Genomic DNA, 23,997 nt, shown 5'->3' with positions numbered 1-23,997 from the left:
TCCAAGTTCCAATTATTTTACTACAGATTTAATTAAACAGGTACAGAATTAACACCAACTCTACATAGTCTCTTCCAGAAAATATCTGGATGAGATATCCCTTCCCACCTCATTTTACTGATGAATCTACTATTACCCTGATATTAACACAAACAATAAGAAAAAAATATACAAAATTATAGACTAGTGTTCTTCCTGAAAACATACTAAAGTACTTAATGAAAGTTTACCAAATAGAATTTAGTCATATACAAAGCAGGTATAAAATCCCAAAACTCGAGAAATCGAGGGAGGAGGATGAGGGAGACCCAGACTCAGTAAATAAAATGAAGAGCAATGCAGGAAGACACCTGGTACTCACCCCTGCCCTCTGCACTCGCATATATGAGCATATAAACTAACACACACTCATACTGAGAATCAGGAGCGCTCTGCCAGCCCAGTTTAGTCTGGACCATGTGGGTAATGGCTTTGTCAATTTCCCATGGGTCTGAGGCCTTGGAGACCTCAACATGGTCATGCCTATGTCAACAATGCACTTTCACTCAGGACATCCTCTGTTCCCTACACCAGGGAACCCAACACCTCTTCTGACCCCAAGGGCACCTGCACTCACATGTACGCGCGCGCACACACACACACACACACACACACACACACACACACACACTTAAAAATAAATCTTTAAGAAACAGTTATCAGGAGTGGTGGTGCATGTCTTTAATATCAGGAGTACTCAGAAGGCAGAGGCAGGTAGGTTTCTTTTAATTCTAGAGTATCCTGGTCAACATAGCAAGTTTCAGGCCATCTAGAGCTACAGAGTGAGACCGTGTCTCAAAAGAAACAGTAAAGGTGATGGAACTGTGTGTATACACACACATATGTATATGTCTATATCTGAACGTAAAGATTACTGCTATCAATCAACAAGGCTGACTCCCCCTTCATGGAAAATGATAAAGCTAAATATACATGGAAAAGGAGTGAGCTGAAGGAATTTTCTGACTGAGATTCATTTGTCTGTAGTGCAGGTCTGTACCTGCACTGAGGAGGCAGAGGTAGGAGAACCAACCAAATTCAAGGCAGCCTGATCTTCACAAAGTTTCAAGCCAGCTACACAGTTAGGACTCGATCTCAGAGAGGAAAAACAAACAAACAAACAAAAAACGGATTTAAGCCACCACCATACCCAGACTGGAAACCACCTGTGGTTTGAAGACGGGTGGGGTTTTCACATTCTGGGGATTAAACCCAGGATCCTGTGCCAGACGAGCAAGGGCTCCACTAACTGAGCTGTATCCTTGGCCTATTATTATTATTATTATTATTATTATTATTATTATTTTAAGACAGGACCTCACCCTATCCATGGCTGACTTGGAATTCATGTAGCTCAGCTAGGTGCTTGCCTGGGATGCACGACGCTCCGGGCTTGAGCCCAATAAACCTGGAGTGATGGCACATAACTGTATCGCACCACTACAGAGGTACAGGCAAGGCCATCTGAATGTCGACATTACATTACCCTTAGCTACACAGTAAGATCAAGGTCAACCTGGTATTTGAAAATTTGTCTCAAGGAAAACTTATTTTGGTCATGTGACGAGAGTGAAAATGAGAAGGGAAAATAGAGAAGTTAAAAGATGATGTAAAAATGTAAATTTTTTTAAATATGTAATTTATTTGGGAAGTAGAAGAGACTTCATGATATAGACAATAAGAACTGCAGAGATGGCCCATGGGTTAAGAGCACTGCTGTTCTTCCAAAAGACCCAGCACCCACATGGCAGCTCACAAGCATCTGTATCTCCAGTTCCAAGAAACCTACTGGCCTCCTCTTTTTACCTATGAAGGCTTCTAAACACATGTGGTACACTTAGGCACACAGATACACGTAAAACAAAGAAATATTTTAAAAATAAACATTACAGTGAGCAAATGACAAAACAGTAAAGTAGAAGCTGGCACACAAAGAAAATTAATAAATGCTTAGTAAATATGTTCATTTCTTTCCTTAGGTTTGTTTCCTTATTGTAAAATAAAAAGGGTTATCTTTATTTTTATTTTTTTCTTTTGTTTTTTAAACAGGATTTCTTTGCATACCCTTGGACAAGCTGTTTAGACCAGGATGGCTTCAAACTCACAGATATACACCTGCCTCTGTCTCCCTAGTATTGAGGTTAAAGGCGTGTACCACCACTGCCCAGCTTGTTTCTGTTTTGAGACAGGGTTTCACTGTATAGTTTCATGTGGTCATGGAACTTACAGATCTTTGGAGGCACTGAAACCCTCTTAGAGACAGGGATGTCTTATTCACAATGTGCTTTACTTACTGATGGCTACTTATTGAAGCTATCGTGGAAAATAAGACAGCATTCCTAAAAATAGATGGATCTAGTCAAGCCTATATAAAACCTAATACTGAGGAAGTTGAGTCAATCTCATGTAGCCCAGATTAGCTGAGATTGGCCATGTACTCCTTCCTGATCCTCCCTTGTCCATCTCCTCAGCACTGGGGAGATTGAGGCAGGAAGATGGGGAGTTTAAGTCCAGCCTCAGCCACATAGTTAGACCCTGTCAAAAGAGCAAATCAAGAAGTCAACCAGAAGATTATACAAGCCAGGCAGAGGCAGGCGGATCTCTGTGAGTTCGAGGCCAGCCTGGTCTAAAAGAGCTAGTTCCAGGACAGGAACCAAAAGCTATGGAGAAACTCTGTCTCGAAAAAAAAAAAAAAAAAAAACCCAGAAGATTATACAAACATGGTTTACCACCTGAGGGTGAGAGGACTGGTGAAGTCTCCCTGCACTTTGGGAGGGGTGTTAAAGACATTCTTTTACCATTACGACATCTGAATGAAATCGTTCAACAGTTAGAAAACACTATTTAGCACTAACATAAATGTTTTCCAAGTTTTTTTTTATAATATTGTAACATCAGATAACTTTTCTGCTTTGTGTTTATAAGACTTTATTTAACATGTATGAGTGTTTTGCCTGCATGAATGTATGCATGTAATACATGCATACCTGGTGCCCAGGAGGCCAGGGGGGCAACAGATTCACTGGGATTACAGTTGTGGATGGCACCATGTGGGTGCTGGGAACCAAACCTGAGTCCTCTGAAAAACCAATCAGTGCTCTTAATGGCAAAGCCACTCTCCAGCTCCCTGTTTTTTGCTGGTGCAAGGTCTCATGTAGCCCAGTCTGGTCTGAAACTCACTAAGTGCTGAGGCCGGCCTTGAAATCCTAATCTCCCTTACCCCAGCTTCCCCAGAGATGAGATCACAGGTATGTACCACTGGGACCAGTTGAGCATATTATTTTCATCCCTTGATAAACTATTTGAGTGAGGAGAAAGACTTGGTAGTGGTTTGAAAGAAAATGGCCCCCATAGGCAGTAGGGAAATGTAGCCTTGTTGGAGTAGGTGTGATCTTATTGGAGGAAGTGTGTCCCTATATAGGTGGACTTTGAGATGAGGTCTCATATGTGCTCAAGCCAAACCAAGTGTTTCAGTTCACTTCCTGTTGCCTTTGGATCAAGATGTAATAAGGATTCTCAGCTCTAGCACCATGTCTGCCTGCTGCCCTGTTTTCTGCCATGACAGTGATGGACTGAACCTCTGAACTGTAAGCCAGTCATAATTAAATTTTCCTTTATCAGAGTTGCTGTGGTCATGGTGTCTCCATAGAAACCCTAACTAAGACAGACTCTAATGCTAAAAAGCTGAGCTGAAACTGGGCCCGGTAGTAGGCCTGGTGGCACATGCTTTTAATGCCATCACTCAGGAAGCAGATACAGGCAAACCTCTGTACTGAAATGAATTTGATTCATATATCCAGTTCCAAACAAGCCAGGACTGCATGGCAAACAAACAAAAAACCTAAACAAAGAGATTCCTACTTCAAAATGACAAGAATGCATAAATTCTCACAGCTAGGCATTGTAGTGCATGCTTTTAACACCAGAACTTAGGAGGCAGAACTTAGGAGGGAGAGACAAGCATATCACTCTGAGTTAGAGGCCAACCTGATCTACAAGTGAGTTCCAGGACAGCTAGAGCAAATAATGAGACTCTGCACAAATAAAAGGAAAAAAAAAAAAAAAGAAGAACAGAAGAGTCTCTACTATTTTTGTTGTTGTTTTGGCTTTTGAGACTGGTTCTCTCTATTGATGTCCTAGCTGTCCTGAAGTAGACCAGACAGACCATGAACTCACAGAGATCCACCTGCCTCTGCCTCCCAAGTGCTGGGTTTAAAGATGTGTCCACCATGCCCAGACATTATGTCTCTACATCTTAATTTCTAAGAAAACAAGATTTAAAACAAACAAACAAAGCAAAACTGGTACCACAAGTCTAGTGCATAAAATACACCAGCTGAGGTTCCTTTTCAGAACTGTTACCCATTGAGTATGGCGTTCAATTGACAGAGTGCTTGTCAAGCATGCACCAAGCCATAGGCTCCATCCCTAGCACAGCAGAAGCCAAGCATGGCTGTGCCTTTAAAGATTACAGCAACTGGATGAGAAAATCAAGGTCATCTTCAGCAACACAGTGAGGTTCAGGCTAGCCTGAACTAAATGGGAGACCTGCCTCAAAAAAAAAGAAAAGTTTTTATATTTTAACTGATGAGTTAGTAAAATGGCTCATTATTTAAAAAAGAAAGAAAGAAAGAAAGAAAGAAAGAAAGAAAGAAAGAAGAAAAGAGATTTCGGGGGCTGGAGAGATGGCTCAGTGGTTAAGAGCATTGCCTGCTCTTCCAAAGGTCCTGAGTTCAATTCCTAGCAACCACATGGTGGCTCACAACCGTCTGTAAAGAGGTCTGGCGCCCTCTTCTGGCCTTCAGGCATACAGACCGAATATTGTATACATAATAAATAAATAAATTTTAAAAAAAAAGAGATTTCGGGAGCTGGAGAGATGGCTCTGTAGTAAAGACCACTACTTACTCCTACAGAGGACCTAAGTTCAGTTCCCAGAACCCACATTAGATGGCTCACAACTGCCTGTAATTGCAAATTGCAGCTCCAAGAGACTGCTCTCTCCAGTGTCCAGGGGCACCAGCATTCACATGCACAACTTAACACAGGCACACAGTAACTGTGTTCTTTTGAATGAGAATGGTCCCCATAGGCTCATATATTTGAATGCCTGGTCTTCAATCAGTGGAACTGCCATGCTTCCCACCACAACAGTCATGGACTCATCCTCTGAAAATATAATTGCAAAATTCCAATAAATTGACTGTTTTGTAAGCTGCCTTGGTCATGGTGTCTCTTCATGGCCAGAGAAAAGTAACTAAGATACCAAAGTACATAATTTAATTCAAATAATGTTTAAAAAAAATAGAGGGGTTGGAGAGATGGCTCAGCACTTAGCACTGGCTGCTCTTCCAAAGGTCCTGGGTTCAATTCCCAGCACCTACATGGTGGCTCACAGCTGTTTATAACTCCAGTTCTAGGGGGATCTGACACCCTCACACAGACATATATGCATGGAGGAAAAACACCAACACACATAGAATAAAAATAAATAAATCATTAAAGAAATGCCCAGGTTCAGGAAGAAATTCTGCCTCAAAGGAATAAGACAGAGTCATAGAGGTGAACATCCAATGCTTTCTGTCCGTGTGTGGACACTTACACCTGTGCATACACTATACAGATACCTCCTCGACCACATACACACCAAAAAAAGAAAGTTGACAGTGCCTAAGGGAGGAACTGACCTCTGGCCTGCACATGTATCTGTGCACACTTACACTCACGCACACACAGAAGGGAACAAGATGGGATTGCTCACACCTGTAATGCTAACACTTAAAAGTCGAGGCAGAAAGCTCACTGCAAGTTCCAAACTAGCCTGAGCTATAGAGTGAGAACATGTTTAAAAATTAAAAAAAAAAATTCATTCATTTAACTTAACTAATAAAAGGTTGGGAACTAAGATTGGGTGGCTGAAGAGATGGTTCAGCTAAGAGTACTTTTTGTTCTTGTAGAGGACCCAGGTTTAGTTCCTAGCACCCACATAGAAGCTCACAGCTACCTGTAACTCTAGGTCCTAGTATCTGACTCCCTCTTTGACTGACTTGGGCTCCTGCGTGCATGTGGTGTGTGTATACAGATACTCAAGCACATACAGATATAGTAAATATTTTTAAAAAAAAAATGTCTGTAAGCTGAGTGTGCTGACATGCTCCTTTAATCCCAGCACTCTTGAGTTTGAGACCAGCCTGGTCTACAAATCAAGTTCCAGGATAGCCAGGGCTATAATACGGAGAAACCCTGTTCTGAAAAACAAACACACACACACACACACACACACACACACACACACACAAATTAACAAAAACAATGGTATAAGGATGCAGTTTAAGGTCTGTCACAAGAACATGGGCTCAAACCCCAGTGGGACCCAAAAGGAGGGGGAAAAATTCTTGACATCTAAATTTCACACTGCCTGATTTTTTTCTCATATATCTGAAAAAAAGTAAATAAAGGTACCAAGTAAAACTTCTGATGCTTTTAAAGCTCTAATTTATATAAATAAAAGTTATACTTATCCTTTTTTTCTTGGTCTTGCAATGTGGCTCAACAATTAAAAGCACTGGCAATTACTGCAGAGGACCTGGGTTTGACTCCAGCTTTCTCATGGTGGCTCACAACCACCTGTAACTCCAGTTCTGGGGCCCTCATCTATCTCTGTGGACATTGCATGCATGCGCTGTACTTACATGCAAGCAAAACACTCATACACATAAAATTTTTAAATAAATAAATAACTCTTGAGGGAGGGGAGCAGCATTTGTTACAAAAGCCTGAGAATCCAAGTTCAACCTCAGGGACCCACAGGTTGGAGGGAGAGAATTGACTCTTACAAGTGATCCTCTTGTATATCTGCCAGTCATAGACATCCCTAAATCACAAATATAAATAAATGCGTGCTAACTTTTACATTTTTCCTAGGCTGGTGCGGTGCTGTGCACCTGCAGTTCCAGCACTTGGGACACAGCAACAGGATTGAACTCCTGGTCCCTCTCAGCTACAAAGCAAAGCTCCAGATCAGCCTGAGCTACATAAGATGTGAGATCAAAAGAAAAATAGTGGGTTGGAGTGGGGCTGCTGAGGGCTAAAGCATTTGTGGCACAAGTATGAAGACCTAGTTCAAATCTCCAGAATCCATGTATAATCTGTTACAGTAGTGTTATCTGTAACCAGTGTCCCTACTGTGAGGTGGAAGCAGAGATAAGAGCATCCCTGAAAGCTACAGTTAGTCTGCTATACACAACAGCGAACAATAAAGAAACCCTGTCTCAAACAAGGCGGAAGGTGAGGAAACTGGAGACTGTCCTTTGACCTCTACACACATACTGTGGGGCACAGGCCTGTTTATTCATGCGTGCACGCGCACACACAGACTAGGAATATAACTCAGTGTTAGAGACTTGCATAGCATGTGAGGAGCCCTAAGTTCAATTCCTAACACCAAAAGAAAGTACCATTAGTAGACTCTTGAAAAACTACATTACGTGTGTCTGCACAAGAGCACACATGAGGTCAGAGGACCTACAGAAGTCAGCTCTCTCCTGCTACCACGTGGGTCCATCACTGGAACTCAGGCCATCAGGCTTGTCAGCAGATAATTAACCCCGATCCATCTCAGAGACCTTATATATGGGGATGGTTTGCCCACATGTGCGTCTGTGTACAACATGCACATCTGGTGTCCACAGAGGCCAGAAGAGAACATTAGATCTCCTGGATCTGAAGTTAGAGGTTGTGTGAAGTCATGTGGGTGCTGGGAGTAGAACCTGGATCCTCTATAAGGGTAGCCAGTACTCTTAACCACTAAGCTATCTCTCAAGCACCACCTTGCACACAAATTAACATGCTCAAGAATGTTTCCAACCAGGGGCTGGAGAGATGGCTCAGCGGTTAAGAGCATTGCCTGCTCTTCCAAAGGTCCTGAGTTCAATTCCCAGCAACCACATGGTGGCTCACAACCATCTGAAATGAGGTCTGGTGCCCTCTTCTGGCCTTCAGGCATACATACAGAAAGAATATTGTATACATAATAAATAAATAAATAAATAAATAAATATTTAAAAAAAAGAACGTTTCCAACCCTAATATTAACTTAAATGAAGCTCAGAGAGAAAAGTTTTTTAAGGTATATTTATTTATTATGTATACAGTGTTCTGTCTGCATGTATGCCTGCAGGCCAGAAGAGGTCACGAGTTCTCATTACAGATGGTTGTGAGCCACCATGTGACTGGGAATTGAACTCAGGACCTAGAGCAGCCAATGCTCTTAACCTCTGAACCATCTCTCCAGCCCATGAAAAGTCTTTCTGTTTGTTTGGCCTTACCCTGTGATAATCTTCATAACTCAGTCTCCCAAGGACTAGAATTACAGGCATGAGCAGGAGGAAATCAATTCTGGAGAGTTGATCTCTGACCTGCAAACCATGAGCAACATACACAAACAGATACACACATAACACTTTTAAAATTATTATTTATTTAATGTGCATTGGTATTTTGCCTGCATGTATGTCTGTGTGAGAGTCTTGGATCCTCTGGAACTGGAGTTACAGACAGAGCTGCCATATGGGTGCTGAGAATTGAACCCAGGTCCTCTGGAAGAAGCAGCCAGTACTCTTAACCGCTGAGCCATCTCTCCAGCCCTACAACAGTACTTAAAAGAAATTTTTTTCAGGCATTTCAAAACTAACAATTGCAAAGAAATATATTCAGAACTCACTTAAGCAAAAATAAAATTGAAAAATTTCAAAGAGCCAGGCAGTGATGGTGCACACCTTTAATCCCAGCACTTGGGAGGCAGGGGCAGGTGGGACTCTAATTAATTAGAGGCCAGCCTGTTGTACAGAGTGAGTTCCAGGACAGCAAGAGCTACACAGAGAAACCCTATCCTGGAGAAAAAAAAAAAGAGAAAAAGAAAAAAAAAATCAAAGAAATGATGTCACTGGTCTCTAAAACTGATCTAAGGAAATAAGCCATGATAATTCCTAATGGCTGAGTGTCAAATCTATAATTTTAGCATTAAGGAGGCAAAGGCAGAAGGATCAAAGTAAGTTTGAGGACAGCCTGGACAACATAGTGAGTTCCAGGCTAGCCTGGTCTCAAGAGGGCAGGAAATTTGACATAAGAACCATTTCCTTCCTTTTCATTGAACACAGTACATCTCCCATAGGATGCCCCTTCAGTCATGGATCTCATTTTCCAAAATTCAACCAGTAACTAAGAAGTCCACAACACATCCTCTATTTGACACACAAAGGAAAGGGGGAAACAACAGCAAAAGGGCATTACGTTCTAACTTCGTTACCACATGTTACTGAAACAGGAATCAGTAAGTTAGAAGAGATGGAAATCCTAGGCTGGGAACGTAGCCCCAGAGAAAGGACGGACGGACAGATGATACACAAAAACAGCAGAGGGTCAATCTCACCAGGTGTGGTGGTCCTTTCTATGCCCATGCCTATGATCCAGCACTCCAGAGCTGAGCTAGCCTCGGTTACACAGGGATGTCAGCTACAGCGGGAACAAAGACTGAGTTCAAGGCTTTCACTGACAGCAGTCTGGAGAGCTTCCTTTCCCTTTAGGGAACTGCACTCAGGCAAACCTAGGATTCCTGAGTTTACTCAGAGAAGAATTTCAGGATAAGCAAGTGTGATGATTAAAGTTTATTAAAAGCAATTACAATACAGATTTCAAGCACACGAGTTTAAAAATAAAAAGAAAAGGCTCTCAGGAAAGAAGAGTATGGGCTGACTAAGCGAGCCCAGCACTGAAACAACTTACAAGACTCGTGATTCATAGGTTCCACCTCAAGGTTTGCTAAGAACCCACTCCTCCCCTTTGTATTGATTTGCCTTTTTTTTTTGACAAGGTCTCACTGTGTAACCCGGAACTCACTATTTAGACCAAGATGGCCTTGAACTCAGATATGCCTACGCCTCTGCAAAGATTAAAGGAGTTCATAAGTCTTCCTTCTTCCTTTAGTGAGTACAATTACAGGATGACTCAACACCGGGAGCCAGGAGGTTCCATGAGGGGTTCAGATGTGCCCTTGGATTACAAAGGCAAATTTTGGTGAGACTTCTACAAAACTGAAGTTTTACAGCAGGAAGAGGATAAAGGCTGTAGCAAATGTAGTAATGTCTTCAGTCAGATTGTGAAAAGACTCCTTTCCCTTCCCATGACCCCACAATTATCTATCTTCCTATCCTGCATCAGGGAGATGCTGTCTCCAAAATATAAATTAATTAAAATAAAATGCAATCTCAAAATTGAAGAAAGCAATCAAATGGAAATAAACAAAATCAACTGTTGGTGGCGCACACCTTTAATCCCAGCACTAGGGAGCAGAGGCAGGAGGATCTCTGTGTACAAGGTCTGCCTCGCCAGCTGAGCAACTTCAGGACAGCCAAGACTACACAGAGAAACCCTGCCTCAAAACTCCAAAACAAAACAAAAAACATAACTGTTTCATTAAAAGAGTTTCTTCACCATATTAAAAGTTTTGCAAGTTTATATGCTGTAATGCCAGCACCTGAAGACAGAAGAGGACATTGCAAGTTCAAGGCGAGCCTGATTTACATAGAAAGCTCCAGGACAGTCTCCCAACTATCCCTACGGCTTAGAGACTTAGGCTACTATTGATCAGGAAAGAAAAGTCTGATCCAGCAACTGTCATTCTGGTGGCTTGTTTAAAAACAGAATGCAGAAGGCAGCTCCACCCACACAGCTGGAAAAGCGCCTGACTTACACACCAAAATCTGTTTGTCTGTGTACTTCTTAACAAGAGTATCGCGCTGCACTTGGAAGAGTTATATAAGGGTTTTGCAATGTGTGATCAGATTGAAATCTTGTTTACTCTCTAAATCAGACCTGAGCTACTTACTACAGGTTGGCTTTCCCTAACATTTTCCAGTTGTATACTTCCATTCTATGATTCCACAATTACTCCAATAGAATCCTAAAGATTTATTTCATCTTTTTTCATGTAAAAAATAATTTAATATTAAGAAATTGATAGTTAGGCGCTGAAGAGAAGGTTCAGTGGTGAGCAGTGTGTGTTCTTGTAGGGCCTTAGGTGGGGCTCCAGCATCTACACCACATGGCTTTACAACTCTTACTGTAACACCTCATTCTGGACTCCTTAGGTGGGGCTCCAGCATCTACACCACATGGCTTTACAACTCTTACTGTAACACCTCATTCTGGACTCCCCACACCTGCACCCACCAGTAAACATTTCCACTTAGCTTAAAAAAAAAATCACTTTTTTAAAACTGACATTGACATATGATTTCCATGAGTTTGAGGCCAGGCTGGCCGCTTACATAATGAGTTCTAGGACAGCCTGGGCTATGTAGAGAGACCCTCAAAAAAAAAAAAAAAGAAAAAGAAAAAAGAAAGAAAAGGAAAAAAGGTGGTTTCCAGATGTAATGGAAAAGCAGTGATTTGATTCACTAGCGTATGCAAACCTGCTATTGCAATATAATACTGCTTTAAATTTTAATGTTAGACAGCAGACCAATACTTCACTCCTCCCTCCAAATCCTTACTTTCTAAAAGGTTGTTAAGATACAAATTTCTGGGAAATTGGGGATTTGGGGATTTACTTTGTCGGACAATGTCAAGATAAACCAGGCCCACTAAAATGGAATATTTCATAAGAAATAACTGTAATGTAGTAGAAAGAGAACTGGGCAATCGGGTGAGATGGGTCATGCCTGGTAATTCCAGTAGCGGGAAAGCTGAGACACAAAACTGCAGCGGTTCGAGACCAACCTGGGAATAGAGTGAGACCGTGTCTCAAAATAAAATAATAGGAAGGGTGGGGGAGGGCGTCCTCAGACAAATGCATGGGACATATTTTGAAAGAATATTTCAAATAGGAATTGCTCCATCTCGACCTAACAAGATTAAACATGGATTCTGGATAAAGACCTGTCATGAAATGAAACTATTACCCAAATCTCCGCCTTCAGCAGCAGGCACTAACTACACAGAAACCCCAAGTTTCAAAGTCTAGCCCGAGGGTGAGGGTGGCGGGGCGGGGGAGTTACAAACGACAAGAACCGGAGCAGATACTTAAAGAACGAAGTTATACCTGTAAATGTAAACTTTCCAACTGTGAGATCCAGACCTGGGAAGCATCAGTGTGGTCCCATGTTTAGAGCCCAGACTACTCTCAGTAAACCAAGCCCACTCTGCATCGGGACGTCAGCGGGCAGAGCGCTGAGACCACGCCACTCCCGAACGCCGCCCGCACACTGGAAGGGGCCCAACCCGACACCTCCGCTACTCCGAGCCTGGGCCGGAGCCCCCAAACGCCCTCACCCGCTCCCCAGCTCCTCCAGGCAAGGCACCTCCCACACCCCTCCCCCACCGCCAGTCCGCCACGGCCCGGGTGCTCAGCCGACTTCTCCGCACTTGTCAGTCCCTCCGGTCTCACCTGGGTTAGCCGTAGTCGCCGCCATGGTCCAGATGGCACCGTCGCTGCGCCACCCTCAGTGGGAGGGGCTGCCGCCACCGAGCTGGGGGAGGGGAGGGAAGAGCCACTCCACAGAAGCGACACCTTACCGCCGCCACCGCTACCACGGAATCCAAGATGGCGGACGCCCACCCCCCCCATCCTGCGGGAGAAGACACGCCCCGAGACACGCCCCACGCGGTGGGCGCGGCCAGGCGGCGGCCGGCCTCCTGGGAAAACTGACCAATAGGAATACGAAGTCGACAGAGGGCCGGGCTAAGGACTAAAGTCTGTGAGCCCAGTGACCTGAGAGCTAGGAAGCCGACCAGCTGTTTCCCTAATCCTGCCTTCTTTGCGTCAGAGATTCAGGACCAGGCTGACGTCAGTGAAAAGCAATAAAAGCGAGTATTTTACTAAAAAGTTTACTTTCCTATTCTACTCGTCCGAATATGCTCCCTACAGATGGTTTGTTATGTAATCTTCTTTATGTGTTCTAATATGTCAACTTCACGTAGTGATCGCTAATCCCATCTAGACTGTTTTCCTTTAAGGACCTTTGTTTGTCCCGGTAAAAAACTAATTTTTTAAAGCCTGTTTTGAACTTGGTAGGATAAAAGAAGCTGGGTAATTAAAAATCAACATGTGGTGCCAAAGATGTCAACACGCAAAATTGGAAGCAATGAATGAATATATTTTTATTAAAACATGTATACCAGCACTCAGAAGGCAGAGTTCAGTCTGTACTACAAAATGAAACTAGTTCTCCTAAGTCAATAAGTATAAAGTAACAAGTTTTTAACAAATGGTAAGGCGATAACCACACAGAATTATTGTCTAATTATAAGGATATTGTCTAATTATAAAATATTATCTAATTGTACAAGGGCCATTCAGGACAGACACTGTATATGCACAACACCATGAGAGAAATTCCACAATTTTACAGATCAAGATATACAATCAAAGCAGTGCATAGTAGTGAACACCTTTAACCCAGCACTCAGAGCCAGAGGCAGGTGGATGTCTGTGAGTTCAAAGCCAGCCTGATCTACAGAGTGAGTTCCAAAATAGCAAGGACTATGTAGAGAGACCCTGTCTCAAAAAAAGTAAAATAAAAATAGAGACATAACGCAAATGACACCTTGTAAATTAACCCAGGAGTGAGAAGCAAACTGAAACTAACACTGAAAACCTATTACATTCATTCCCATGTAAACGTGGAGGAAGGGGTTATGTTCTGTTTAATTTTTACCCTTTGAAACAAAGTCTCATGTAGCCAATACTGGCCTCAAATTTACAATGTAGATAAGAATAGCCTTGAATTCCTGCTTCTACTGGCTCTTCTTCCAATGTTGGGAGTACCAGCATATTGCACTACCCTTGTCTTGTTGTCTTACAGTCTAATTCAACAAATATTTAAGAATTTGCCATCAAGATGACTTCACTGATAAAGGCATACACAGACAAGCCTAGCAACCCACGTTCCAATGCTCCAAACTTACAGAATGAAAGAGAACCAACTCCTACAAATTGTCTGCAGTTTTTCACACATGTGTACACACACACACACACACACACACAGAGTATGTTAAAAAAACATTTAAAGATAAGTAAGTAGAACAGGTAAAATGGATCAAGAGCTAAGGTACTTGAAGCTGGATCCTCCAAAGGCACACAGAGATGGAAGGAGAGACCTAACTTCACTATTGTCCTCTGACCTCCATATATACAAAATACACACACTCACACACATAAAAATAACTATAAACAAACAAAAGTTTAATAAATCATCCACTAAAAGAACATATAGTGAGAGAATATATATCATGTTGGCTTCTTGTTTAATTGGTTTGTTGGTTGCCTTTGGTTGTATTGGTTGAATGGGTGGTTTTAGAGGCTTTGGATAGTTGTTTTAAATTTTTCTTTGATTTTTTTTTTTTTGGTTTTTCAAGACAAGGTTTCTCCATATAACTCTGGGTGAATTTTTATTATTTTTAATTATATGTATCTGTGCCTACATTTAAGTTTGTGTACCTAAGAGCAGACACTTGAATAGGCAGAGATGTCAGATCCCATGGAGAACTACAGATAGTTGTGAACATCAGATATGGCTGCTGGAAACTTAACTCAGGTCATTTAGAGGAGCAGCAAGTACTCCCATACACAAGTCTTTAGCCCTTTGTTGAAATAGGGTCTCAGTACCGCAAGGCTGCTGACCTTGAACTACTGAGAACCTCTTCTTACCAGTTCCCAAGTGCTGGGATTATAAGCAATTGGAACCACACCCAGCTAACAATTGATAGCTTTATGAGACAAGATCTCACAGTGTCACTTAGGCTACACTGGACCACACCATGTAGCCCAGGCTATCCTCAAATTTGAAGTGATCCTTGTGCCACAGCTTTTTGACAAGATTATAGTTTTGAGTCACCCTGCAAGTCATAGAGCAATTTTTTTAAATTGCAAATTATGTATTTTATTTTGGTTTTTTTGACACAAGGTTTGTCTGTACAACAGCCCTGGCTGTCCTGGAACTGCCTTTGTAGACCACGCTGGGATCCAACTCAGAGAGCCCTCTGCCTCTGCCTCCTTAAAGGCATTCGCCTCCATACATGGCTAAACTACAATTTTATAAATTCAAGTGTGCTGTTTATTTTGCAAATATAACACAAGTCTAAGATGATTTGAGAAGAGGAAATGTCAACCTTGAATGCCAATACTTGGTGGACCTCTGTGAGCCTTAGGGCAGGATGGGCTATATACTGAGTGCTAGGCTACCCAGAGCTAAAGATCCTGTCACCAAAATAAATAAATAAATAGATAGACAAAAATTTAAAAAAAAAAATTGAAAAGGAAGGAGAAAATCCTTCCATTACACTGGCCAGCAGACAAATGTGTAAGGCATTTTCTTGTGGGATAGTCCAGCACACTGCAGAGGGCGAACCCTAAGCAGGTTATCCTACACTATATTAAAATGAGCAGGCAGAAAGTCGGGCATGGTGGTGCACATCTTTAATCCCAGCACTCCAGAGGCAAAGGCAGGTAGCTCTCTGTGTTCTGAGCCATCATGGCCTACAGATCAAGTTCTAGGATGGCCAGGGCTACACAGAGAATCCCTACCTCAAAAAGCAAACAAACAAAAATATGACAATAGCCACATAGAGATGCTGTATTTAAAAGAAGAAAAGAAATGACATGGGAAGAGAGGAAGGGTTTCTGATTACAAAGGATGAGAACACAAAAGCTGGCAGGGAAATCTTGCCCATGGTTATGAATAGTGGGGTGCTGTGCTCCCAGCTCCCCTACAATCTACAAACCTGCCCAGGTACCTGAGCTTGTTCTTGACGTTGGGGGTCTCAGCTACAATGCCAGCATAAAGCCAGACCTGATTTCCGTCTTTGTATTTGGCCACCACTCGACTGCCCACGAACAGCTTGTCGGCAGGAGGGTGGTAATCGTAGGCAATATGGTTGCCGGACAGCAGACTCTTCCCTTTGTTGTCAAACTTCACTTTGTATTTCTTTCCTAGCCCTGGGTATAAGACAAACAGAATTAAAACAAAACAAACGACAACAACACAACTCTAAGACCTGGGTGCAATGTAGGAGATGAAAGAAAAGGCTTTGGGGAAAGGATCAGCAATGGAGACCCACAGGAGACTTTCCTTAGTCCGTCCTCTGGCTTGAACATACCAACAGTCTGGATGGCAATAAGGGTGCCTTTGTGCCACGTCTTGGTCCTCTTCTTGCCCAGAATTCTCATGTTGACTATCAGGTCCCCATCTTTGCTCAGTTCTCCAGACATCTGACCCAAGGTTCCTACGGACACACAAAGTTGTTATAAAGAGTGACGTCATAGGTTAGAGAAAGGAAAGGTCAAGAGGGCAGTACAGTAGGATGGGGTGCAGCTCAGCTGGTGGAGTGCTTACCTAGCACGCACAAAGCCCTGAATGTGAACCTCAGCAACTCAGGTAGAGAAGGGAGGAGAATCGTCCTTAGCAACACAGCAAATTTAAAGGTCAGCCTGGAATACCAAAGATACTATTTCAAAAACAAGAACGTAGTATAGGAAATAAAGGAAACTGAGGTATCCTGCGACCACTAGACACTTCTGTTGAACTCTTGGACAAAGGCAGCAACACAAGACAACTCAACTGTTTATGCTAACAGGAGAAACAGAACGCTGAATACAGAACATCCCCACGTTCACACCTAAAGGTATCCTTCGGCACACCCTACCAGCACGTCCTTACTAACAGCAATAGTAACAACAGTTACCAGCCTGAGCCACCACATCAAACAAGCTCAGGCCGACTGTGGACACCTCTCATCTCTGTAGCTACTCCTCAACACCAACCTTTGTGCAGATCCTGGGAAATGCTTTTCTTGTTGACAGCATCCATGAACTTTTGGACATCCTGAGCTGATTTTCTTAAGGCAGCCATAGCTTCACGGAGCTGTAGGAAAACAGAAGGGTTCAGGGATGGAGTTATCAGGAGTTAAGACACAATGAGAAAGCCAGGGACTTAGTGAGACAGAACTTGCTTAACATGTCCAGGGACCCCTGCTTCACATACCTAGTGCTGCAAATAAACAAATGAATAAATCAAACAAGAAAAGGGATGCTACCTGTTAAGAACTATCTTCAACAACCAAAAGAGATTCAACTATATTTGAAGGGCTGGGACAGGGCTCAGTGGGTAGGAGAGCTTGCTGTGCAAGCAAGATTATCCTAGTTCAAATCTCCAGCACACATATTAAAAAACCAGTGTGGTTTACACGAGAACAGCCCCCACAGGCTCATATATTTTAAGGCTTAGTCACCAGGGAGGGGAACTGTTAGAATGGATTACAAGAATTAGGAGGTATGGCCTTGTTAAAGGAAGTGCGTCACCGAGGGGGAGGGGTGGGCTTTGAGGTTTCAAAGGTCCATGTCAGGTCCTGCGGCTATCACTCAGTCTGGGAATCGGGATGTAGCTCTGAGCTACTGCTGCAGTGTCATGAGCAACAACATGCTCTCCAGCATGATGATAAGAAATTAAGCCTCTCAAACTGGAAGCAAGACAACAATTAAATGCTTTATGTGTTGCCTTGGTCACAGTGTCTCGTCACAGCAAAAGAACAGTGACAATGACAGTCAGCCAAAGACTTAAATGCCTATAAGACCAGTGCTGTTGGGTATTTCCCAAAACTGAAAACAATAGGCTTCAGATTCTATTAAAGATACTGTGTCAAGAGAATAAGGTAGAGGAAAGTGCACAGGCACAATTACAGACACACAAATCACACATATAAAATACAAATAAAGTATTTGAGAACTGGGCAGGGGCTGGAGAGATGGCTCAGAGATTAAGAGCATTGCCTCCTCTTCCAAAGGTCCTGAGTTCAATTCCCAGCAACCACATGGTGGCTCACAACCATCTGTACTGGGGTCTGGTGCCCTCTTCTGGCCTGCAGGCATACACACAGACAGAATATTGTATACATAATAAATAAATAAAATTTAAAAAAAAAAAAAAGAGAGAGAGAACTGGGCAGTGGTGGCAGAGGAAGGTATCCACCTGTGAATTTGAGGCCTTTTATACACTGTGAAGATGTGTTGCTCTCGTTCTTAACAGAAGGCTGACTGGCCAATGGCTAACCAGGAATTTCAGGGTAAAAAGAATGCTGTGGAAGAGGGTGGAGTCAGAGGAAGGGCAAGTCAGGTGTGGAAGAAACATTGGAAGTTCATAGATGAAGTAGAAGAGCCTCAGCACAGCACACAGATGAATAGCATGGGTTAGTTTAAGTTGTAAGAGCTGGCTGGAGACAAGCCTAAGCTATCTGAGCATTTATAATTAATAAGTCTCTCTGTGGTTATTTGGGAGCTAGCAGTTCCAATGAAAAACTCTGCCTACAAGACCCTGACTCAAAAACAAAAAACAAACAAACAAAAAGGTTTTGGGAGCTTGTAGTTACTTTGTCAAGATACTGTTTCTTACTAATCTGACACAGAAGTCATTCTGAGGTGGCATTTCTTATCTCCCTGGCATGAACTCAGCTGATCTTATTATAATGAAACAGTGTATACAGCCCTTGGTAACTTTTCTTTTGCATTTTTTGTGTTTCTGATGTGTATTATGTATGTTGTGCAACAAGCAGTAGGCATGAGAACCCCAAGCACGCAGAGGCTAAAGCAATACCAGGTTATCATCCTGCATTGCTCGCCCAGGCCTTCAGACAGGGTCTATCACTGAGCCAGAAGTTTGCAATGCACTAGTTGGCCACTGAGATCCTGGGGAATCCACCCACTCCTATCCTACAAGTGCTAGGATTACATACACAGCCTTGTTCAGCTAATTTTTTTTTTTTGGTTTTTCGAGACAGGGTTTCCCTGTGGCTTTGGAGCCTGTCCTGGAACTAGCTCTGTAGACCAGGCTGGTCTCGAACTCACAGAGATCCGCCAGCCTCTGCCTCCCGAGTGCTGGGATTAAAGGCGTGCGCCACCATCGCCCGGCATTCAGCTAATTTTTTATGTGAGTCCAAGGGATTCAAACTCCGGTCCCTCACACTTCAAAACCAGGCATGAGCCATCATCTCCTCGGCTTCTTCCTACTTTTTCTGCATTCTGGCAATGCCTATGAGAAGACTGTAACTCAGAGCTTATTGTATGAGGAATACATAGGTTAAACTGAAGGTAGGACCAGGTCAAAACTTACTGTCATTTTCAAATTCATATTAATTTCTTAAAGAAAAGGTCATACATAATGCAGGTTGGCCTTGAACTTAATATTGGCATGCAGATGACCGTTTATTGCTGAGTGCTGAGACTGTAAGCACGCATCACCCCGGCTGCTAGCACACTGTTGGAACTGAACCCAGGGTTCCCTGCAACTAGGCAAGGACTCTATCTAATGAGAAACTTCTGCAGTCCCTGAAATTCATATGTAGATGAATATTTATGAGTAGATATATACTGTAATGCTTTTTAAAGACTACTTTATGATATATTTGTATCTGTGTACAAGACAGGACCCTCGTAACCATGTGCCTGCAGAGCCCAGAAGAGAGATTCTGGTGATCTAGCATGGAAGCTACAGAGAGCTGAAATCTGCCACACGTGGAGGCTTGAAACTGATCTCAAGTCTTTTGGAAAAGCAGTACCTACTCATAACTGCTGACTAAAGGCTTCAAACCAAGATGGGTAGTAGTGGCTCACGCCTTTAATCCCAGGACTCAGGAGGCAGAAGCAAGTGATCTCTGAGTTCAAGGCCAGTCTGCTCTACAGAGAGAGTTCCAGGGCTAAAAGAGAAACCCTATCTCATGAACAAACAAACAAACAAAAGAAAAAAATAATTTTTTTAAAAAAATGATATAAATCTTTAAAAGAACAAAACCAACTCTTAAACTCCAAAACAAAACAAACAAACAAGTATAAGGTCGGTGCAGTAACATTTATTGGTAACATATATGAGTCCCTAGGTTCAAGTCCCAGTATAGAGGACAGAAAGTATTGAAAGGAGTCTGGAGTTTAAAAAAAAGTAAACGCCTGCCAAAGCTTACCTCTAGATGAAGTAGACGGGTGGTCGTCTACAACACTTAGGGTATTCATCTCGTGTTTATTAAAAGTAATAGAATGACTCTATCTCGACACTGCGTCTAACCTAAGTGCCACGGCCACCTGCAGACAGCGGATCGTAATTAACTAATTCCATCTTGGGTTCCTCCTCTTTCTCACGTTACTTGGCTTCCCGGTGGAAAAGTAGCTCCTACGACCAGGCAGGGGGATGGCTGCGTTGGGGAAGGGGTTCTCAGCGGCACCAGGCCCCGGATTCCATGCCCAGCAGAAAGCAAAGGAAGACAGACAAGGTCTCCCTGCGTGAACAGAGCAAAGCCTGCAGCGAAGGCGATCACACACACCCACGCTCCAGGAACCGCGCGCACGGGGCTCGGCGGCCGGGGCGGCGACGGGATCGCAGCGGCAGCAGCAGCGGCGGCGGCCCCGGTGCAGCGCCCGCAGCCCCGGCCTCACACCCGCCGCCCGCTCGGCCCCGCCCCCGGCCTTCTCCGCCCTCCGCCGAGTCTCCTCGCACAGCCGCGGGCTCCCACGAGAAAAGCAGCCCCGGTCCGCCTCAGCCTCCCTCAGTCCGTCCTCCCCACAACGCCGCTCCTCACCACAGGGCTGCGTCTCTCCACACGGACCCCAGAGTTCGACGCCAGGGCTCGGCCTCGCCGACAAACACAAAAAAAAAAACGCTGCGAGCGACTGCGGGGGTGGGGAAGCAGCGTGAGACGAGGGGAAGAAAAGCAAAGGAAAGGCCGGGAAGCAATGTCGAGCGCACTTCCGGCTACGGTAGGCCGAAGGGGTCAAATTTCACAGCCTGCCATTGTGGAACGGTGAGAATAGGAGATTATGGAGGCATCAAGCAGGGCATTGCTGGAGAAAGAGCTGGTTGGACAAGTGGGCTTTGACAGGTTTATTTTATGAAGGCTCCCCGCCCTAGTGGTCCATTTATTATTGTTCAGATATTTTTTAATGTTTTTGTTTAGTTGGTTTTGGTTTTTAGAGACAGGGTTTCTCTGTGTAGTCCTGGCTGTCCATCTGTAGCCCACCTGCCTCTGCCTCCCAAGTGCTGGGATTAAAGGCACTTGCCACCACTATTGGCGCCCCTATGTCTCTCTCCCTCTCCCTTTCTCTGTATGTGTGTGTGTGTCACTGAAAAAAATATAATATGCAAATATATGTTTGCATATATTAGACATGTAAATATGTACTGCATGCATATGCATAAAGTATGCATGTATGTATGTCTGTGCATACAAGTATGCGTGCATGCAATGTATGTCCGTACACATGTATGTGCTGCATATGTATGTGTACACATATGCATACTTTTTTTTTTTTTTTTGGTTTTTCGAGACAGGGTTTCTCTGTGGTTTTGGAGCCTGTCCTGGAACTAGCTCTTGTAGACCAGGCTGGTCTCGAACTCACAGAGATCCGCCTGCCTCTGCCTCCCGAGTGCTGGGATTAAAGGCGTGCGCCACCACTGCCCGGCTTGCATACATGTTTATATGCACATATAAATAGGTAAATATTTTTTTTTAAGCTAGCCATTGGGAAGCAGAGGCAAGTAGATATCTGTTAGCTCAAGGCCAGCTTGGTACATAGTGAGTTCTAGAACAGCCACAGCTATGCAGTGAGACCGTCCGTTTTGTGTGTATGTGTATGTGTGTATATACATACATATATACACACACACAAACGGTATATATATATGTTTTATAAATTTTATTTATATATTATTTTTTAAGTTAATTTTATATCTATGTGTGTTTTACCTATCATGGACCAACCTGACTCCATCTTAAGATTGAAAACCATTGTAGGACCCAGCTATGACAAGCTCAATAGAGACCTGAGTGGTCCCAACCAGCAGATATGAATCTGGAGCACAAACCCTGAAGGAGAGGAATGAAAAGGGGCAAGAGACACGAGAGACAGACAGCAAGTCTGTATTCTGATCAAGCTGTCAATTTTATTTTTTCCCAGGAGCATTATATAGCAAAAAGACAGGGGGGAGGGTAGGATGCTGGAATGTCAGGTCTGGAGACATCCCTAGCTATAGGAAGAGATAAGGAAATGCTGAGGGTCTACAAATGTTTACTAAGTGGTGGGAGGGGGATTCTAATTACTTCAGGGGCCTGGGGCCTGCAAGGGTATAGGCACTCCTAACTCACAGGTGGAGACAGGAAGATACTGGGTTATTTCCTGGACCTGGAACTTACCCTGCAGAGGTAAATAGCTTACTTAACTTTGTGAGCTAAGATGACTATAACCAAATATAGGTCTTTGCTCCCAGCACTGAGTCTCAGTAGTTTACCCTAGGGCAATACCTGGTTTTGAGAAAGACCACAAACTGAGACCACCCAGGCACCACCCAGGAACACATCCAAAGGAAATTTCTAACGTTCCCACCATTGTAGATTGGATCACCTTCCAGCACACACCCACCACTTTTCACCAGGACACCCCTAGACAAATGTGGGTCAGTCGGGGGTCCTGAACCTTAGAAATCCCTCACTCTCACCTTTGCTACTGTAAAAACCCAACCCCAACTGAGCTCAGGGCTCTCCGAGGGCTCCTATATGTTGGACACACAGAGAGTCCAAGTTTGCAAACTTGTGTAAGAACAAAGGCTCTTTGCTTTTATATACAGGACTCGGTCTCCTAGTTGGTTTTGGAGAGACTCTGCTCTGGGCTGTAATGGTCTGTCCAGTCCATTTAAGAGACAAGCCTCATCCACTCCCCCAAGGCAAGGGGACCTTCCTTCTGCTTACAGCCTGATCACTCTCACTCACACACCCTCTCTCTTTCTCTCTCTCCCTCCCTCCCACCCCTTCCCTTTCCTTCTGTAACCCATTGAATAAACTAAATCCAAGCCCTCTCTCTCCATGGCATGCCCATCTGTCTCTGTCTCTCACCTGTGTGGCTCCTTGTGGGACTGGCTGACCCACTGACCTGCCAAGCTCTCTCACCCACTGTCTCCCACCTGCCTGGGACCCACAGAGGCCTCAGGTGGTGCCCTGGTGCCACTGCTACCCACCCTCTGGGATCTGCACCTCACTGTTAAACTTTGTCTTTCACAAGTACAAATATCACCTATTAAGTTGAGAGCCAGTACAGTCAAGCTTGGACTCAGCTCTCTGGGCAGATTCTATACTGTAGTTATAACTCATCTGTACCTGATAAATAGCCCTCAACTGCTCAGAGATCTGGGGAATATGGCATTTAAATGCTTAGTTATTAAAAGACTTTTCATAACAAAAAGAGACAGGTTTGCTCCTAGCAGCAGCACTCTACTTCCTCCAAAGAAGACAGAAGACAAATGGGCACACAACAATGTCCATCTGCAATTCACTTCAACTGCCAAGCACTGACCACTGGGAGAAACTGCCTTTCATCTAAACTGAAGATCACCAGACAGTGGACAGACTTACCGGAATCGACAGCCTAGCTGCTCAGGTGAAGGTAGGCTTGTCTTCCTACAGATTTCTTAACCCACAGGATCTTCTGGAGCCTGGCAGGCCCTGTGCTAAACAGCAAAAGGCAAATACGTAGGTGCCAACCAAGGTAAGTTCTCTGTCATATTTTAATCAATAACTCAAGTAAAATTTTATCCTTCTCAAAGATCTCTGATGCAGTTTGACAACTGAGAGGCTTGTCATTTAAAAGGGCAACCTCACCAAACAAGTTAACAAAATTCTCCCTCATGCTGCCTTTCATACTCTTAAAGATACTTTTCATTATACAAAAATATCTGTCACTGGGGACTGGAGAGATGACTTGGTGGTTAAGAGCATTGCCTGTTCTTCCAAAGGTCCTGAGTTCAAGTCCCAGCAACCACATGGTGGCTCACAACCATCTGTAATGAGGTCTGGTGCCCTTGTATACATAATAAATAAACAATATTAAAAAAAATATATCTGTCACAGTCATAAGCCCAAAAAATTCTTATG

General features: G+C 43.5%; 2 protein-coding genes across 8 annotated transcripts in view; both read right to left on the bottom strand.

Annotated features, from left to right (window-relative positions):
• Positions 1 to 12,720, bottom strand: part of LOC121450566 (aryl hydrocarbon receptor nuclear translocator) — a 69,556-nt gene extending 56,836 nt beyond the window's left edge. For 3 of the 4 annotated variants that reach the window (XM_041655663.1, XM_041655664.1, XM_041655668.1), the window contains exon 1: positions 12,485 to 12,719. In XM_041655663.1, the coding sequence (XP_041511597.1) occupies positions 12,485 to 12,509 (25 nt within the window). In that variant the 5' untranslated portion in view covers positions 12,510 to 12,719. Of the gene's footprint in view, positions 1 to 12,484 lie in introns of all 4 variants that reach the window. The other variant, XM_041655665.1, reaches the window with a different exon arrangement.
• A 462-nt stretch (positions 12,721 to 13,182) lies between these two features.
• On the bottom strand, positions 13,183 to 21,020 carry LOC121450756 (histone-lysine N-methyltransferase SETDB1-like). 4 transcript variants are annotated; one of them, XR_005974637.1, is made up of 5 exons: positions 20,656 to 21,020; positions 16,859 to 16,958; positions 16,431 to 16,525; positions 16,195 to 16,320; positions 13,183 to 16,033 (listed from the first exon to the last, which is right to left on the bottom strand). XR_005974637.1 is itself a non-coding variant. In XM_041656034.1 (5 exons), the coding sequence occupies exons 3-5, from the start codon at positions 16,944 to 16,946 to the stop codon at positions 15,771 to 15,773; spliced, it is 477 nt and encodes a 158-aa protein (XP_041511968.1). In that variant the 5' UTR covers positions 16,947 to 16,958; positions 20,044 to 20,249; positions 20,656 to 20,752; the 3' UTR covers positions 13,183 to 15,770. The 4 variants fall into 4 exon arrangements, 3 of the variants coding, with proteins under 3 accessions (XP_041511968.1, XP_041511967.1, XP_041511966.1); XM_041656034.1 differs by lacking the exon at positions 16,431 to 16,525 and adding an exon at positions 20,044 to 20,249 and having other exon boundaries at positions 20,656 to 20,752; XM_041656033.1 differs by lacking the exon at positions 16,431 to 16,525 and having other exon boundaries at positions 20,656 to 21,012.
• Positions 21,021 to 23,997: the final 2,977 nt, after the last annotated feature.

The sequence above is a fragment of the Microtus oregoni genome, unplaced genomic scaffold (assembly GCF_018167655.1).
Source record: "Microtus oregoni isolate MIOR12 unplaced genomic scaffold, Mior012 000007F_ref0000211, whole genome shotgun sequence".
NCBI lineage: Eukaryota > Metazoa > Chordata > Mammalia > Rodentia > Cricetidae > Microtus > Microtus oregoni.
This window is presented reverse-complemented; position numbering and strand designations above follow the sequence as displayed.

Excerpts from the sequence above, each read along its gene's own strand:
- LOC121450756 (XM_041656033.1), bottom strand. The coding sequence starts at position 16,946 with ATGGCTGCCTTAAGAAAATCAGCTCAGGATGTCCAAAAGTTCATGGAT. Across the intron at positions 16,321-16,858 it reads TTCCCAGGATCTGCACAAAG|GAACCTTGGGTCAGATGTCT; the intron begins GTTGGTGTTGAG and ends GTGTGTCCGTAG. Across the intron at positions 16,034-16,194 it reads TATTGCCATCCAGACTGTTG|GGCTAGGAAAGAAATACAAA; the intron begins GTATGTTCAAGC and ends TCTTATACCCAG.